Genomic DNA, 19,014 nt, shown 5'->3' with positions numbered 1-19,014 from the left:
TCCCTCCCTATATTTTAGGACCTCTGAATTGAGCGGGAAACAGCGAGAGGAAGACCGGACTGGACTCGAATTTTTACCTTGTACCTAGTACCTAGTACCGACATGCAACTACGTACTGACTAAACAGACGACAGTCAAGCCGTGATCCATCCCAGGCCTGAAAACAGAAAATTGCACGAACGTCGGAACTTGAACGAGTAGTGGTCCGTACCCCTGACCTCGATCACTCATTCGGCCGGAATCCGACCCTAGTGTCGCGTCGGGAGCGTCGGGAGCGTCGGGGCGATATTTTATGTTCACCCAGTCTGCTGGATGCTAGATTGGAGCCAGCCCTCGGCCCCGCCATAACGTCCGCCCTAGCCACAACATGTCCCAATCCTCAGCTTTAACCGGGTAAGGTCCCCAGTCCACCGTTTGTCCGTGATTAGCCCACCCAACTCAGAACCACACACGTCCCGCATACGTACATACGACGGATGTAGTTCAATATATTTCCTTTTCACATTTGGCTACACAATTACGTATACGCTAAATAGATCCCGGACATACTAGACGGGCTCCGTGGAGTCCGATTTAAAGCCCATTTGGGGACGGCCCCAATTCAAGGACGCATCATACATCGTCGATGACGATAATGGGCGTCCTTTGATCTCGGGCTGGAGGGGCATGGTTTGGCTAGGTGATTTTGGCACATAAAGACAAATCGTAAATGATAATTCATTTTGAGCAATTCAATGAAAGAGGGCAGAAGGTATCCCATGATGCTCGATGGGGACGCGGGGTTGGAAGAGAACTTGTAAACGATATGGACCCCAACGGCTCGAAGCCAATGTCACGTACGTAGTACATCCATAGGGTTACCCAATTCACAAGTGATCCATCGACCATAAGAATCTGTTGGAATATGGAGGACCATCATAAAGTCTCTGGCGGTGCTTGGAGTATCATAGTTACGGGAGTGGGCTTGAAGGATTGACGAAGCACAGATCAATCGAGCGAGCGCAGTTCTGTGCTCACTGGAATGGAGTGTGCCGATTTGAACCAGTACCATCGAAGCTTGGGGAGAAGAAAATGGTTCTTCGAGTATTTTGAGATCACAGGCTGGCCATGCACGACACGGGTTAACCTGGCTAAGAAGTCGTCCGTTTCGCTGAGATAAGTTTGGGTTCGAATAATATCGAAGAGTTTGGGTGCCCGGGCAAAATGTTCCTCGGAAAGGGATTGGTCTCCTCGGTAAAGGATGGCCAGCTTCTTGTCCAATGTCTGGGCGGTCTCTGATTCATAGATACACCATGAGCTCTTGAGGTAATGTTCAGACAAGATGATTAACGTCATCTGACTAGATCGCACAGCCCATTCTATGTTTTCCACGATAGGATCGCCTACTTGGAAATGCTCTTGGTGGTTGATGTAGCTGATACGGGTCTCTTTGAAGTAAGTCATGATCTTTTCAGCCGCATCGCTATCTTCGTTGGCATAGCTGACGAACACGTCGTATTGATCTCCTTTAGCGATATCATCGACTGCGACTGTCCGAAAATAGGGCTTCCGTCTTCTCTGCCAATACGCACACCCTCCGATGATAAAACAGAGCACAATACCAATGACTACAATGAATAACCATTTCCTCTTGAGGTCGTAAGTTTTGCACAAACTATCAATGGAACCGATTGATTTTTTGTCATCCATGCCTGGCGCAGTCACAGCCAAAGCAGTGGTGACACTTGCATTGCAACTTGAAATATTCCGCAGGAATTGGCAATTGTCTTGTCTGAATTGACTACCGGTGAGGGTAATGTTCAAGGCCTTGACCTTGAGGTGAGATGAATCAAAACGTAAAAGGCCTGGGGCAATCAGAACAAGATTTTCCAAGCTCGTCAAATTGGAAAATACACTGAGATCATCATAAGGAAGCTGTACACCACTCAAGGTCAAATTTTGGAGTTGCGAATTTGTACCAAACACACCAGGCTGAAATTCCGTTATTTTGCTTTCATTTCCTTGATGTTGGCCGACATATTCGAAGCTTTGGAGAAGGGTCAGATTTTGGAAGAAGGACCGTCTCATCAGTCGTTTTCCGTTTGGACAAAGGTAGCATTCATCTTTTTTGATAGCAAGATCTAGTAATCCGTTTAAAGACGAAAATAGATCGTCAGGAAAGGCACACTTCAGTGATTGAAGTGTCAGGCTCTTCAAGTTCGACAATGGTCCCAGGGCATTACCTTGAATGTTGGCGACATCTAGCTGTTGCAGAGTCAACGACTCCAAGGAATCCAATCCAAAAAATATCTTCTCGCTGAATGGATCTTGATGGAAGCGTAACGATATCATGTGAAGGTCGGTAAGATTTTTAAGCCTTGAAAACGGTGGTTCTTGAGGCTTGAAGTTCAACCGAGCTCCATTGAGGCGTAGCGAGGTCATCCTCTTTAGACCGTCGAACAATTTCGCACTAATCGTTGTTTTGAAAGTGGTGGTAAAAGTGAAGTCCTCTAATCCCTGGCCAAGCCCATGCTTTTCGAATTTCGCCATTATTTTATCAATCAGTGGACAACTTTGGATATGAAGTTTTTTTACGTTTTCGAAGGACGATCCAGTGGATATCACAAATTTGTCCAATCCTATGTCGTCGCTCTTCCATCTCAATAAACAAATGATAGTGAGCTCAGACTTTAAGAATCTGTATCTGAAGGGAGTACTTGGCACTTGGCACGAGGTGTTGGCACAATCTGGGCATTCTGAGTGGCACTTAAATGCCAGAATTTCCTGCCATGCGGAAACCACCAAGATGAGAAGTAGGCTGCCCCACTGCATAACAAAGGTGACTTTGCCGACCACAGGTGAGGTTCAATGGAGCGCCAAACGCTGTCCTTGTGTCGTTTCAGCTTTCACATGATCTGAAAGTAAATCAATGATGACCATCATCTGTGCTTAGAATAGAGAGATTCTCGTGCTTTTGATTGTTTTATGTTTCGCTTATTTGTCAGACAAGGGTTTATTGAAATGCATTGTTTCAAATGAATCAAATGATAATACCACAAATTCCGTGATGCGGTCTTTTTCACGAGACCATCACGCAGACACCGGTTGGAGTGATTTTCCATTCGTATTAGTTGAGTTCGGAGTTGTTTGAGTCACAAAGATCGTACCATTCGATCCCTCGAAGGCCTGGTTTCTTTGCCCATTTAAGTTGCTTTCTATCAATTGCACTTGGTCCACAGTTCTTCGCTTTCGACTAAAAGGATTCCTTGGGGAACCGCGATGTGGAAGTCGGAACTTGAGTTTTTCCCAAAACCAGGGATCATCGTGCTTCAGATATGTGTAAGACTTTAAGTAGTTCTGAAGCAGAACTCCCATGTCGTCCTTATCTGGGAGGTCGCCATACACGACCAAAATAACTTTTTTCCTCTTATGAGCCATGTTGAATTCCTCTTCGCACCACGAACTTTTCACAAAATGCTTAGACAAGACGATAATAGTCCTCCGGGAGTTGTCAACCGCCTCCTTGATTTGCTCGGAAATGTTCAGACCGATGTTGAAATCACGACAGTGGATGCAGCATTTGTATCGAATATCGGAGTTCGATTCAAGCTGGGGAACCAGATTTCCCTCCACATATTCCTTGTCCTCATTCGAGTAACTGATGAAAGCGTCATAGGGACGATCTCGGTCCATGAGATCTTCGGAGAAGAAAACTCGCAGCCGAGGTTGGGAGTAAATCCAAATGATAATTATGTCTTGTTTGACAATGCAAATTAAGGCCAGAATGGAGGCAATTAGGACGATTATAACGATTGGAAGCGCGATGTTTACAATATCACTTTTAAAATCGTAACACAACTCGTGAATTTGAATATCCAAAATGGGTCTTGGAACCCCGTCGCACACGATGGTAACGTTCTCAATATCATTAACGAGATTCTGATATCGCCTTGAAAATTGGATCAACAATTTCGAATCGCATGAGCACTCGAACTGGTTGTTGCCCAACTCGATCTTGATCAAGGTTTTAAACAATGTTAAGGTGTCAACGTCAAAGGTTTGGATGAAATTGTTGCTGATAGACAATTGGAGCAATCCTGGTGGGAGATCTTGCGCAGCTAATGTCTTCAGGCTGTTGTTTGATAAATCTAATATAGAGATGCTTCCTGTTTGAAAAGTCTCGTCTAGGGGGGTTAATGTTGTCAAATTGTTGCCCCCTAGGTTCAAAGAAACGCTCATGTTGGGCAAGGCGGGAATGTTTCGAGGTATGTGCTCCAGTTGTTTGTCTTTGCAATTCACGTAACTCATCTGATTGTATGGGGAATAGTAACATTGGCAATGTTCCGGACAATCGATGATCTCGTCGAATTCGGAGGAAGGAAATTCGCAATAGAATTGCTCATACGGCAATGCATCGAAAGCCTCGTTAGTGTTCTCTGGTGGAGAGGAGCATTGGACATCATTGGCCTGGATCTCGTACCAAGATTGTACGTCTTTGTTGCTCAATTCGTGTCGGACAAACTTGGCCAAGTCGAGAGCATGACAGTCACATTTAATCGGGTTTTTGTTCAAGTTAATTCGATGTTGTTCAGTATCCCGCCTCTGCATTTGAATTGGCAAGTTTAAGGCGTGACGAAAATCCAACCCACTGATGTTATTCCTTCTCAAGTCCATTTGCACAGAATTGGATAGAAAGTTAAGACTAGACGCATCCACCACCGAACCTATGGCATTATAAGAAAGATTCAGAAACTTGAGGCTCGTCATCTGAAGACGCCATTCGTCAGGGATACTGGAAAATGTGAGCTTGTTGTGCGACAGATCCACATATTTCAGCTTCGTCAGACTAGTCCACTCTGGAATGGTTTCATCTGTGAAGGCTATTTGGTTACCGGTCAAGTTCAACGTCTCGAGTTTTGACATGGCAAAGAAAGCTTGTGAGTCGATATGAGCAATCTGATTTCCACCCAAATTGAGCTCGCGAATATCCCGAAGGCTGGAGAAAACACCCCTACTTATGTTGACGAGATTGTTGCCGCTTAAATCCAAGTACTTCAAATCAGTCTGAGAGTGTAAAAACATATCAGGCAAGTCCTTCAATGCATTGGCGGTCAGGTCGAGATGTTCCAAATCATAATTATCGCGGAAAAGATGATTGGGAACCACGTGAAGCCCAACATTGACAAATTCGACCCGGCGCAGTTTAGTGCAATTAGCGAAAAATGTTTCAGAAATGGTCAAGTTGGTACCAAACCCACGCTGGATAGAGAATTCTTTCAGTGTCCTAACGTTTTTCACAAAATCTCCCAAACTGATGTTGCAACTGGATAGACATCGGAGCAATGACCACTCAAACACTTCTAGAGACGTGTTCTCGAAAAGACGGTCAGGCGCATGTTCAAAGCCACTTCCGTACACAGTCACATTTCGTAGCTTGGCGTTGTTGTCAAACAGTCCGGTGGGAATGCCTCCTTCGGGAAGGGAAATTGACTTCAGACTCAAACTTACGAGCAATTCGCAAGGTTCAAATAACTTGGGCGGGAATCTTTGAATTCCTCTACCTGACAAGCTGAAGTACTTCAACTTGGTGGTGTTCGCAAATAAACCCTCGGGCACCTCTTTCAAACCCGACTCAAAAAGATCCAAGTACTCCAGATTGATGAGAGGCTCGAACAGTGTTTGCGGGATGCTGCGAGTGTCCCGACCGCTCAGGCTCAAAGTTTTCAAGCTCTCTAGGCCTTCAAAGGTGTTCGGATCATATTCTATTGTGAACAAGTTTTGAAGTTTTAGAGCTGTTAAACTCGGGAGATCTCTAAAGAGCCCTCCTTGAAGGGGTTGATTTCTGGTATTTGTGTGAAAAATGCGAAGTTCTTTTAGATTGGTGATGTTCAGGGTTTTGACTAGATTCGAATATGGCACAGACAAGATGGGACAGGTCTCAATTGCCAGAGAATCAGTTACTTGGAGTTGGATCGACCGCATGGTTAACATGAGGTCGTCTTCGTTGAGATTCTTGTTAGGGTTGCAGCGAATCCATGCCTGTCGAACCTTGATGTGAATCTGAAAGTCATGCTCACGGCGATCCGGGCACCAGATGTCATGGCCTCCGTTGCTTTTCTCACAGTCACAATCGGGATGCACAATGGGACAACTGGGGTCATTGGACCGGGCTTGAAGAATACTTAATTGAAGCAGAAAGAAAAGGCACAAAATGGCTGTGGAGCGATTCGGAGCCATCGTCTGACAAAATTGCATTTGTAAGGCACAATAGAGAAGGCGCTAGCTGAAAAAGATGGAACAGAAAAACTAAAATGATTATAAGGTACCTAAGTGAAGGGGCGAATGCATAAAGCGTCGTCGTACGTACATATTACTTCAACTAACTTTGATTGACGAAATTAGGCTTAATAGTTAGGATGAATCGAAGGCGCTTCCATATTAATCATGCCCGAAAAACATTAATATTCAATGGTAATTGTTCTACCAAAATAATCCTCAAAGAAGGCCCGTCCTAACTTTCAATCCAGTGGCAGATTTGTTACATGTGACCTTTTAAAGCTTAATAATTTCACTATCAAGTAAAATGAGTCATACTGTCTGACAGAAGAGTTTTGCTCTCTCTTTAGTCTCTTAATCGATTTGCAAAAATAATAACTAGAAATGTGTTTGGAACGTGTGCTTGGCTATTTTAATCAACTTTTTTGATTCCCTTCCAAGTCCACATTATGATCTCTGGACAAACCTAACTATGACGTTAAGGTAGAAATTCATCGCTATTTGGTGCACCGAAGTTGGAAAATCGACGCCAAATGTGCGTAGAGGCAAAGATACGCCACATGAATGTTTTCATTTGCTTGTTATGGACACAAAGTTATCAAATTAATTACGTGCATATTCATTCCCTTCTTGTGACAAGCGACAGCGTACGTAACAGCGATCTTACCACTATCCCAAGAAACGATTCATCACAGTGAGGATTTGGGGAGCCGTCTTTGGAGAATGAAAGGCAGTTTCGTCGAGGTACTCGATATGAAGATCACGAAGTTAGGGCCACACTAAAGATTGTTCGAGGTCAATCCTAATACGGGAGCAAACCTCCTTTTGATCACAGCGACAAGTCCATTCCTTCCTGGTCTTGAAACTTCAGAGTAGAGCGCCATTGTCGGAGATTCATCTCCATATTCGGATTGAGGCCTCTCTCAGCTTAAACTGGCCTTTGCTCTTTTTCTCGTAAGATTGAGGCCGTGCCAAGCAGAAGCTTCCCAAATCACTTGCTCCTCGACGCCGTCGTCGTCGTCGTCGTTCTCCTGTAGTTATCAATTTATCCCAAGTCTCGCCGACTTTGCAGAGCCCACAGGCATGGACCAAAAGGTTGAGAAAATCAAGGAGTGAGAGAGAGAGAGGAAGGCCAGTTGTGCAGATTGGGCTCTCAACAAATTGAGAGAAGAAGGACCAGTGTAGCAGTAGATCTTTCTCCAAGCCCTTGCCAGCCTTGCCAGGCTTTACCAAAGAGCGATCGTGATCGTGATGATTGTTCTCTTCCCGGTTCAGGATGTGGATCTTCAACCTCGGTTGGGCGCCGTTGGGCATCAAGATCTACCTTCACTTCGACTTGGGGGGGGGCCTTCTGAGACGGATTGGTGGCAGACTTTCCAGTGACAAGGAATTGAGGATAAACACTGCACAGACAAGGCCAGGCCAGTGTGTTCCGCGTTTTCTGGGTTCTTCCGAGATTAGCAGTCCTATTCTTTTGTTCGTCCTTGGTGCTGATGGAGTGGCCACATGAACGCATAAAATTCAAGCTATTATGATTATTGTCACTTTTAGTAGCCGTGTTTTGCCAAATCAAATTGAAATCCGGGATGAATCGACTTCGTCTTGCTGAAAGTCCGTCTGTTCGTTAGAACGATGAATCTCGTTTCGATGAGCATCCACACCCTGTGTGTATATGACTTGTCCACCTGTTCTAGCCCGTATTTGCAACATTCTCTACTCGTCACCCTGCCGTGTGGCGTTTTGCGTAGTAGCTGTGGAACGAGAAGTCTCTTATTTTCACGGTGATTTGTCCAGAGACGCTCATTGCAACTAGGCCTTAGCAGCGGCGGCGTTGGCGGCGGCGGTGGTGTTGGCAGGATCAGTGGTAGCAGTAATAGTAACAAGCAATACTTGTCTAGAGACTAAAGTTACTTTAGTCTTTATACTTGTCGTCCTCCTAGTAGTACTCAGTAGTACTCAGGCCTCCTGTCTGTGGTTCACAATGTGCTTCGACCAAAGAAGGGATACACATCTCATTCCAGCTGTAATGTTTGCCGTTCGTCGTTGTCGTCAATGCATGCTTCTCTACTTTGCTAGGCCAATTGGCTAGGGAAAGAATTGATTGCCCCGCCTACTTGTTGAACTTATTTCCCATAAAGTTAGGGGCCACAATGAAATAGTTTACGTATAGAGGGTCCACGAATACCGTGATTCAACTTCGATTAAGAACAAACGGGAAACCCCTTCTGCCCGTGCTCCAAGAAGTGGATGATTGGCATAGTAAGAAGCGCAGTATGAAACCGTCATCATCAGATTGGTGTTGAAATAAACATCACGCTGAGAAAGAACCTCAGCTTGGAATGTCATTCTATGCGCTTACCGTCGAATTCGAGATACATGTTGCTGAAGCCATGATGTCGACTAAATTGATAGGCACTTTTTCTTCTTTAACTTCTTGTAACAATGAGCACCTCAATTGCATTTGTTTGAGAACACTTGCCTCCACACCGCAAAGTATGCACTTCCAATTTGGGTAAGGGGCAAGGTATTTTCGGCTCTTCAAATGTCCACGAATAGATAGATATTTGCCATTGGCACTTCACCTCGAAACTGAGATAGATCAAGTGAAAAGAGGGATGGTCAATTAGATCTCTCTGAGATGACAAAGCGACACTTGGCACTTCTGGATTGTAACTGAACATTACATTTCTGCTTCAACAAGCATTCTTCCATTCTCTTGCTAAAACTCTCTACTATTTTACCCCGTGTCTAACTCGTACTCCCTACCATGTACTTGCGCGACCAACCTCCGTTATTCACTTTTTCTTATCTCGAACTTCTGCTTTTTTTAAAGCCAACATTTACTTTTTTGGAGTCTTATGCTCCAACTTTTCATAAACAAACGACTCATGGCAATTCTGCCCTACAGTGGCAGACACGGACCTCTAGAAATATGGACTGCAAACATCGGCCTACTTCGGGTCAGAGCAACTCTGAGTACCTTCCCAAAATATATTCGTAAATTCAGAAATGTAGATCGTTGGAGTTAAAGGCAAGTCAATTTTATATATATTTTTTTCTTTTAAAGTGGTTCTTTCTAAATTTATATCGTTGACTGCTTATAATTGTAACAATGAGGAGGCCGAAAATTTAATTTTATAAAGTCATTCCAACATAACCTTGACTACCTCTCCTTAGTCAGATTTTGTGTCCCAGATTTGATCAAGTTGATTCATTTGGCTAGATCGTTTGCTTATATCAAATGCAAGTATTGGATAAAAGAAATGGTTCAGGCGATACGACATTATTTTTTCCGCTATTAGTCAATACCTCTATAAGTCCGTGGATGACATTCAGACAAACTTGTTCCTTTGAAAGCTTAGATGCACAATTGCACATAAAGCATATACGGGCCACAGCATGCATGTGTGAACAGAAATTGATGCTTTGACATGTGAGCAAAGAATTGCCGTCGATTTTGACCTATGGATTTGGAAAGTCCAACTGAACATTTGTTGTGGATTTGGCCGTTCGAAAAACTCAGTGAATACAGTTGTTATGGCGTTGCTATTTTGCTCATTTCTTGGGCACCGCCACAATAAAACTGAAAACCGGATTTGATGTCAAGCGAGCATCTTTGCCTACTAGATCGCCCGGACCAGAGAGGGGTATCATATCACACTTGGTGAAGTTGGGAAGTCGACCAAAAATCGGTTGAACATGGATTTGCCAGTTCTACATGGTAGCCTTTAACTAATGTGGCACAGAAGTTTTGATCGGAATGTAATCCCAGTTAGTCATGTATTTGAACATGGTTCTAGCTAATCTCCTATTAATCCTAATCCAGATTAAAATATTTAGCTAAGACACTCATTGACCATTCCTCCTAATTAAGTTTGATTGTCAGAGTAACGTGACCAAACGACGTGTCAAAATCAAGTTTTCGATCCAAAACATTTTGGGCTAAAATAATGTTTGTTTTACTGAATAGATATTTTCCGTGTCCCTTACTCGTAAGCTTCTCTCTAGCCTGGTTAAGTTTGTGTGATGTGCAAAACCAGAAATGACTATTTTTATTGACAAGCACGCTTCCCTACAGCTTCTCTGCGTTTTGCTTCAGAGCAAACCGGCGTCTACAAACTATTGAAGCTGGGGCATGGAATAAATCTCCTAAACATGTCAAAGACATCGTTCGGAATATATGGGCGATATTGATTCAAGCCAGATAGTGTCTAATTGAGCTCTCATAGCTTTGAATTGGTGAAAGGAAAAAGTTCTAACAAACAGTCAACAGGAAACGACAAAAAGTTGTCGTCGGTCTGTTCATTCCGTTTAAAGGCTGATATTGCGATATTAGACCACAATTGCGTGAAATTCATTCTACTAACATTCGGAGACCTAACCATTATTGAAAGAAGTAATAGGCTTGGTATTGGAAGTCGTCTGTAGTGATGGGGGGAATTTTCTCTTCATGAATGCGTGGAAATTTGTTGTCAAGTTAAACCAAACGAAGAGCAGATTGGTCAAAAATCCCCCAAGTTTAGATGCTTTGCTCTGACTCGAATCAAACACTCTTAGCAAGGGTCGAAAAAAAACAAGTTATGATGTTGGTCAATGTAGTTGATTTTTTAAGCTGTGATTTTTTACTTAGAATAAGTTATGAACACACAGACACTCTTTGCACCATCGCTAGCTTTGGACGCTTTTTGGTGACGCCTGATCACAACCTTGTTGATTTCAACACGTGCGCATTGTTGCCTCTTTGCACGCACCTTGTATGACGGTGCTCATGGGGAATGTTATCTATGCTTTTGTTAAGTCTTCAGGATTCTGGATCATGATAATGCCAGCAAAGACCCTGCTGAGCTAATGTATCAAATGAATAATAAAAGGAGTAGACATTTGTTGAAAGAGACAAGTGATTCAGGGTGGAGAAGTTCCTTAGGGACTTTGATATATGTGATGGAACCGTCATACGGGTATGGCGCGAGGATTTTGAGGAGCTACTTTCGCATTTGATTTGACGGGTGCCTCGTAAAAGAAAAGTGAAATTCGCCTTCAATTCTAATGCTGCTTTTTCATCATGATGTGTTGTGTTGTTGTTGCATGCCTTCAGCAGCCCGTAAAATGGCTAATAGACCCAATTAATATTTTTAGATTCTAGTTAAAAATACAAGTCCTTTTCGTCAATTAAAAGTTTTTGCGCTTTTGCAAATATTTGACCATGAACTATTTTACTACTATGTAAAAGAACGCACAACTAAGAGGGATCGCGTGCAAGAGGGGGGGGGACGAGAAATAGAATAATAAAATGGCGGAACGAAGGAGATTAATGATTTGATATTTGAGGCAAATAAAACATTAGTAGCATTTTTTTAGACATGGATGCGGTTGTTATTCTAGTATCTAACATTTCGAACAATCTAGCAAATAAATATCGATTTTAACACTTTCAAAAGATAGTTCTGTGGTCCACCCACATATAGAACATATTATTGAGGAACTAGAGAGGCATGAGTAAGTTGATGGTGTCTAGCTTGATTTTGCCAAGGCCTTTGATAAAGTCTATCATGGCTTTTTGTTGAATAGACTTCATGACATTGGGATCCAAGGCAAGGTTCTCAATTGGATAAGAAGCTTCTTCCAGGATAGCAAGCAAATAGTGAAGGTGGAAGGAAGGGTCACTTAGTGACGCATACGATGTGCTCCCTAGGGCTCCATCTGAGGGCCCCTCCTGTTTATAATATTCGTTGCCCCGCTTCAAAAGCTTAATATTACTGCCAGTCTCTCTTCTTATGCTGACGATTCAAATTTAGTTTCTGGTAGGAATGGCCAAGATTCCAGCAGCCTTGCAAAGGACTTAGATCGAGTCGAGTCTACTCTTGGGTAGCTGAGAGTAATATGTCCCTGAACGGAATGAAATGGCCTTCGTGTCACCTCCGTTGAATACTCACCTCGTAGATAATGGAGGTAGAGATATTGAGCATGTCTCATCTATGAAAGATTTATTATTATTTATTATTATTATTTATATTTGCGGCTCTCGGCCATGACAACAAAGGTATACAAAGACTGTTTAGGTGTAATCCTCCAAAATAGTGGAAAATTCGATGAGCATATCCAGTTGAAGGTGGATAAAGCTTTTCAAATGTGTGGTTGGATACACCGCACGTTTAAGTCCAGAGATAGCATCATGATGCTAACTCTGTACAAGTCGAATTTTCAGCCACATCTTGAATATGCTTTACCCATTTGGGCTCCAATGAGTTCAGCAAGTTTGCAAAAGGTCAAACAAGCTCAAAGATGTTTCACTAGGAACATCACAGGAATGAGAGAGTTCTTTCGTTTGGATGGATTGAAAAAGTTGGGACTGTACAGTGTTTAGAGACGGTAAAGAAAAAGGTATCTGATACTACAGTATATGTCTCCAAAAGCATCCATGAGCTTTGTTTGTCCCAACTCAGGTCTTGGTGTCAATTCTAGTGACTGTAGAGGTTGAATGTGCGTTTTGAGAGCACCTTCAAGTCCTCGAGAATCCAGGCTAGTTCAAACAATGAAGTCCACTTCTCCCATTTCTCGAGCTCCTTCATTGTTTAATTTGCTTCCATTCTAATATTCGTAGGGCTTATGTAGGCGTTGATCCAGTAGCAGGATTTAAGTCAGGCTTGGACAAGTTTTTGACTAAAATTTTCGATCAATCTTATATTCAAGGGTTAGCCAGATCAGCCAACTCTAATTCGTTAGTCGATCAAATAATATAAATAAATAAAAGTTAAGTAAAATGAATAAATTTCTCGTCTTGTACTACTGGGATTCCAATCCTAGTAGCGGTAAGGAAGTCCGCAAAAAAAAGAAGAAACCTTGTCTCGTCATTATGAAAAAGGACAATTTGGCATGTCGCTCTCCCTTATTTTCTTCAGGGTGTATTATATTGGTTCCGACCTTCCTACTTAAACCGTGCTTCAAATCCCTCATCCAATTTTGAGGAAAATGTCCAAACTTATCTTGGCGTTTTTCCATCTTCTAATTTAGATCAGAATGAAAAGTACATGCCTAAAAGCAAAAAAGAAACAATATGATTTAAGAAAACGTTTTTATGGATCTTTTGGATGGATTTTCAAGAGAAATAAAGATAAAATCTATTAAGTCGAGTCGTTACTAAGGTACTACGTATATGGAATTAAATTGTCACGTTTTTAACAGTTTAAGCTCCAAAATGCCCCATTGATTTAGAGTTTTGCGAGTATGTTTTGCAATTAGCAAAGGTGCACTTCGTTCTGCTATTAGTTGAATTCTAAATAAACAATTAAAACCTTTTAGATTTTGTCCAAAAAAAATCGTTCGACTTCATGAGGCAGAAAAATGGGAATATAAGTTTGAGTATGTATTTCTTTGTCTACCGCAAACTTATGCAATATAGAGCAGTTTTCTGCAACTTACTTTCTTGCTTTCTTGCAAATGTTGTCTACTCCTATCTACGTAGGAGATGATCTACTAACGTGCTCCACATCGCATGATCTATTGCAGTATTCTCGGTGGACGGGCCAATTTTGAGGTTACAGATGTTCCGGAATTGATTGAAACCTTTCAATGGGAGTCTCATTTGGATGAGCTTCAGATCGATTATGATGATGCTAGCCAGAATTGTGTGGCTTTGGTGTTCAAAAGCAAACTCGTTACGGTAAGTACGAGTCGTTCGTTCATTCGTTCGATTTCGGATTGCTCTGTCAAAGGTTGTGTTGAGTTCTAAAATCTAACGTTTCGATGAAATATCTGCAAATGTGTCCCTCAGAATGCGAAGGGCGGTGGTGTGACGATGACAAAACCTTGCACCCCTGCGAGATCCAAATCGACGAGGGGCCCCAATCCAGATTTAGATCTCACTGGGTCCCCGTTGAAATGTTCGTTTACATTGGATGAAGATTTCGACGATTCCTACGAGATGTCAGGCCTCCGAGGATCAAGCCAAGCAACCCCAATCTACGTGCCTTTGTCTACTCAAGTTGCAAGGTAGAGAAACCCCCAAAAATAGGAATGCCAAATGAATAAAAAGGCAGAATCAACTGTTGGATTGCTCTTTTGCTGCTCGCATGATCAAGACCATTTTTGGATGCCCATTTCATTTGCAGGTCCATCTTAAGTCGTGTGACCATCAAGACGGAAAACGATGGCGTGATGAAGTTCCCGTGTTGGGTTTTTTGCGATGGCCAAGATGATATTCTCTATTTGGGATCTCAGAGGCATCGAAACCATGTAACTGTTCACTCTATTCGTGCTTTAGAGCAATTCTCATCCAAAGAGTCGGGAACGTCCAAGATGAGCCAAATTCTGAACCAGCATCACATGCTCGCTCCACCGTCTCTGAAAGTGAGCTTGTCTGAGTGCGCTCAAAAGAGCAATTACCTTTGCAAAATGTGCCCATTTTAACGCTGATTCATTTTGTGCACAGACTCCAATTAAATCGAAAGCCCGGGCTGTGTTCAAACTCTCCGAGGACTTCCCTGTAGATGCAGCTCTCACGGGTCATGAAGCAAGCGTTTGTGCGCCTAGTTCACTAGCCATTGAAGCCACATGGTCCAAGCCTAAGGCCATCTTGGAAAAGCCCAGTCCCGATGCTATGGTTAGCTTAAGGATGAACTTGAGTCCCGGAGATGAGCGCATGGCCTCATTTGGTCTTTGGAATGAGTTGTCCGCACTCATGGGTTTCATGACTGGCTTGAACAATGAAGGTATCACTTGGATGGCCCGAGATGAGAGCGTGGACTTGGAGAAGCAGATCCATGACCTCATCGAATCTGTTCGAAATTCGGGTCCTGGAGGACAACAAAGAGGCAAAGTTTCCGCCAAACTAGAGTCGCAAGGTGGGCAGGAAAACCAATGGTGGTGTGATCTCCCCAGATTGTCTCTGAACTGAATGATTTTTTTTTATTCTGACTCTTAGATCAGGGAGACGATGGTGACCCGCAATTGGACGATGTGCTGTCCACCGTGAGATCAGATTTGGATTTTACTGATCAGTTGTGGATGGTTCTGATGCAAGTTCAATCACTAGCCGAACTATCCGCTGCGTTCACTTATATTTTTAAAACAATTCAACAGGAGGATCTTCGACCATTCGTAAACAGCTGTTTTTTCTTTGAAATATCAAGAGCGCGTTCATCGAAATGGATGTTATCCTCTTTTTCAGATGTTTTCCAATAGCAAATCCAAAACCTCCAAGCTCATTTGTGATCTCTCACGAGACGCTGTCCAGGTTCCTGACATGTCTGGACGATTTCCTCTTGAACTTCTGGTAGAAATGGGCCTGGAAAAACTGCAACGCGATTATTTGCATACTTTGATGTGTAAGTCATCTCGAAGATGTATTGTTAGAGCTAAAGTAGAGCATGTAAAATCAGCGAGATTCCGCTAACATCTGAAGCTTTTACTATTGCATGAGATTCTAGTGAAAAACAAGGTTCTGAGCATGGTGAACCAATTAGCTGGAGCAGATTAGCAGACTAGTGTTGCTAGTTTGGCTTTTCCGCATGTCCTTTTAGTTTGGCATTATGGTTGTATTGTTTTAATTACATTCAGATCATCTATTCCCATCCCGAATGGATCGTAAAGAATTCATGCCTCATTGCAACCAACGTTTGTCTTTCCGGTGCGCTTTCGTATAAACAGCTGGATATTTGGCTACTCGAGAAGACCTGGAGCCGTTCATCGCCATCGACGCAAATGTTAACGGCGAGGAGAAGCTGCGGAATCTTTTTGCCCTGCATTTGGCTCTCGAGCTAGTGGTCTTGCTGCAAACCTACCTCTCCTCAAGTCATGATTGTTTGCGAGTTTTGGTCCAGAAGTGCCTGCACGACTTGAAAATGCGACCAATTACGAGTGTGGGAGAAGAAATGCGATATGCCATGAACTTCCAACTCCCTTCACATTTGGTGAAAGACCAGTTAAGCAAGTACGTAGGAAATGAGTTCGAAGCAAGCCCGATTGACATACGAGTACTGTTTACAACTTCCCATATTGAAATTGCATGATGTCTAACATTCTTGCCTCATTCATCCATCTCGAAGGTTAAGCCCGAATATTTGGCATAGTTATTTTTGGTCGGAAGGAGACATTTTGTCGGCCAGATCCGACGCACTTCTCACGATTGACCCGCCGCAGGAATGGATGGCCATCAAACAAACGAAAGGTGCGTAAGTCATTATTTTCTGCACACTATGAAAACTTGTCCTATGTCTGAAGGGCAATGTAAATTTATGATTGCGATAGTTCAAAGACGTCATTTCCCGACTTAGTAAAAGACGATCTTTTTCTGTTGTGTCAGTTCCAAATGGTTCCGTCCTAGCTAGAGGGGTTCTCATCATACTGTGCGTGCGTTGCATTCCAGACGCTGAATCGTGTGTATTTACCATTTCAGACCTCAACTCAGAATCCCGCGAGAAGGAAGATTTGACATATTACTTCACCTTGAATACAAGCATTACTCGCTTCTTGGAAACTAAACACCACTAGTTCCAAGAAGACTCATCGTGGGATAAAAAGACAGCTGAAATTTCTCATCATCGTCCAATTGTCGTTTCATCTCTGAACTTTTTGATAGAGCGATAATTGCCTTTTACCGAAGCTCGGGATCGTTTAATGTAAGAATGGCATTCATTTATGGATGATTTTATATCCGCGACCGATATGTTCGTTACATATAAAGATATCACATATTCAGTTAGTTGCAAGCACTCCATTCACTTGTGTTAGGGATCCATTGTATCTCTTGTACAAGGCTTATTTTTGTATGAGACCGTGAATTGTCGAAGCTCGAACAATTACTAGATCCTCCTCTCTTAATCGACTTGAAAGGGTCGCGAATAAGGATATGAATGTCAATCCTCACCGATTCGGAGAGCCACGAATGTGTACAAGATTTACGTATTCTCACACAAGTTCAAGCACTATAGGCTAACTGCGATACCATATTGGTGGAGCATCCGCTTTCTCTGCGAATCCTGGTGCGATCCCAGGCTAGGAGAGTCTAAGCTTCCTTGCAGTATCTACATAACAGCATAAGTTGCCGCCTTAACAGCTTAAATGGGCAAACCTGCTATTATTCCCGAGGGTGAGGCAATCATTAATGTCGCACGTTTGGTTGCGACAACGAAGCGGGAATATCCCTTAATTGGGACACCCATCATCAGATGGCAGGCCGAGCGAGAGAGCTGTCATCTGACTCCGAACAAACAAACAAACAAACAGACAAACAAGCATACTAGGATCTGAATTCATGGTATGTGCATGTACGCAGTCACGGTCATTCGAGCTGAGCTCTGGTTAGAAGGCTAAAACAATTCATTGTGCGGCTGTTCGGTCCAATGTGCATGCCAAAAGTGGTGCCACCTTCTTGGTTAAGACATGGTTAAGACCAGCTGCATGTAAGCATGTGTATGCGACCAGCATTCACGAGAGATTTTTCCATGATGTCTAGGTCGTTTGAAATGAGTCAAAACGCAAAGGAAAGAATCTCGAGCTTTTGACCACAAGAGCAAGAGGGTGGGATAAAAATTTATCTCATGCCCCCGAGTGATTCATTGTTTAGGACCTAGACCCTCACCACGAACGGACAGACTCGACCAACATCACGGCCAAAGTTGAGACTCTATCTAGGGTTCGACTCACCAGGGAGGTGGAATGAAAATATAATCCCTAATGTTTCTATGAAATTGGGTCTGACAGACCAGATTGAGACGAACAGAATGCAAGCCGTTGATCAAGCAGTCACCCTCTCCCTCGAGAGTACGGCCTTGGCGGAGCTGATATCATCTCTGTTGGGCATGATTTCAATGTAGAGTAAGTGATTGATCTTAAATTGATGCTCCTTGAGGATGTCGCGCATGTTTTCCCCGTTTTGACTAGGTCGTCCGTCTAATGAAGCTAATCATACGCTATCATCATGTAAATCATAAAAACCACGATGAGTTAGGAACTCGCCAGCTGTAGATAGATACTGATGCCAGCATAGCGAGCAGTAATGCATTCACTCAAGTCAAATAATTAGACTCCATGCCAAGGAAAAGATGCCAACGAGGCTTCATCTTTTGTGAGCTTGCTCATCATAAAAATAATGTCCATCGTTCAACTCTGGCGTGAACGATGAATAATGGGGTAGGAAGAGCCTTGGCGGCGAGCTAGTGTGTGTATACAACGTGATGCAGCACCATGCGTGAGTGAGTGTGTCCCCCATTCGCACCGTGACCTATTGAACCCTAGAGGGCGGGCTCAAAATCTTCCCAATCTTTTCATCCATCGATCTCTGAAATGATAATGACGAAGAACAAGACGAATACATATGAACCATGAACCACCACCAGCACCTCACCTCACGCCCCCCCAAACAACAACCACAACAGCATCAACAACCATCATGGGCATGCCTGCATTTGGAGACCCCGTCATGATGGTCTTGTAAAGTGCCATTATCAGACTCCTACTCGTTAGTCGAGAGTAAATTCGCTCACCATCCAACCCTCTAAGAACCATCCGTCCCCGGTACTACTATCGAGGACACGAAATCCAGGACAAGACGAAGACGCAGCCGAAGGCAAAGAAGTCCTTGGCTGCCGTTTTGACATGTGTTCTATTCTGTGTTTTTCTGGCATACTCCCCCCTCCTTGCCACTAGAACACATCAGATCAACCCAGAGTACGAGCGGGGACCCTCCAACATGATCACCACATCATGGGAAGAATCCCTCCGAGGATGCTTCCGAGAATCATTCCATCGCTACATCCATCC

General features: G+C 43.2%; 3 protein-coding genes and 1 long non-coding RNA gene across 4 annotated transcripts; 1 reads left to right on the top strand and 3 right to left on the bottom strand.

The window, feature by feature from the left end:
• The first annotated feature begins 4 nt into the window (after positions 1 to 4).
• LOC131885244 (protein zwilch homolog) lies at positions 5 to 16,754 on the top strand. The gene is made up of 10 exons (XM_059233210.1): positions 5 to 393; positions 13,762 to 13,915; positions 14,027 to 14,244; positions 14,364 to 14,601; positions 14,684 to 15,095; positions 15,176 to 15,351; positions 15,422 to 15,578; positions 15,901 to 16,183; positions 16,299 to 16,420; positions 16,649 to 16,754. Exons 1-10 carry the CDS (start codon positions 368 to 370, stop codon positions 16,741 to 16,743), a joined length of 1,881 nt encoding a protein of 626 aa, XP_059089193.1. The 5' UTR covers positions 5 to 367; the 3' UTR covers positions 16,744 to 16,754.
• LOC131885252 (toll-like receptor 4) lies at positions 469 to 9,059 on the bottom strand. Its single transcript, XM_059233221.1, has 2 exons — positions 8,615 to 9,059; positions 469 to 2,894 (listed from the first exon to the last, which is right to left on the bottom strand). Exon 2 carries the CDS (start codon positions 2,809 to 2,811, stop codon positions 988 to 990), a length of 1,824 nt encoding a protein of 607 aa, XP_059089204.1. The 5' UTR covers positions 2,812 to 2,894; positions 8,615 to 9,059; the 3' UTR covers positions 469 to 987.
• Positions 2,894 to 7,707, bottom strand: LOC131885218 (protein toll-like). Its single transcript, XM_059233180.1, has 2 exons — positions 6,923 to 7,707; positions 2,894 to 6,262 (listed from the first exon to the last, which is right to left on the bottom strand). The coding sequence occupies exon 2, from the start codon at positions 6,232 to 6,234 to the stop codon at positions 3,070 to 3,072; it is 3,165 nt and encodes a 1,054-aa protein (XP_059089163.1). The 5' UTR covers positions 6,235 to 6,262; positions 6,923 to 7,707; the 3' UTR covers positions 2,894 to 3,069.
• A 1,531-nt stretch (positions 16,755 to 18,285) lies between the features above and the next one.
• On the bottom strand, positions 18,286 to 19,008 carry LOC131885328 (uncharacterized). The gene is made up of 2 exons (XR_009373825.1): positions 18,599 to 19,008; positions 18,286 to 18,532 (listed from the first exon to the last, which is right to left on the bottom strand). It is a non-coding gene; the product is annotated as an uncharacterized LOC131885328 (long non-coding RNA).
• Positions 19,009 to 19,014: the final 6 nt, after the last annotated feature.

Source organism: Tigriopus californicus, chromosome 1, assembly GCF_007210705.1.
Source record: "Tigriopus californicus strain San Diego chromosome 1, Tcal_SD_v2.1, whole genome shotgun sequence".
Taxonomy (NCBI): domain Eukaryota; kingdom Metazoa; phylum Arthropoda; class Copepoda; order Harpacticoida; family Harpacticidae; genus Tigriopus; species Tigriopus californicus.
Note: the sequence above shows the minus strand (reverse complement) of the source record. Positions and strands in the feature narration are given on the sequence as shown.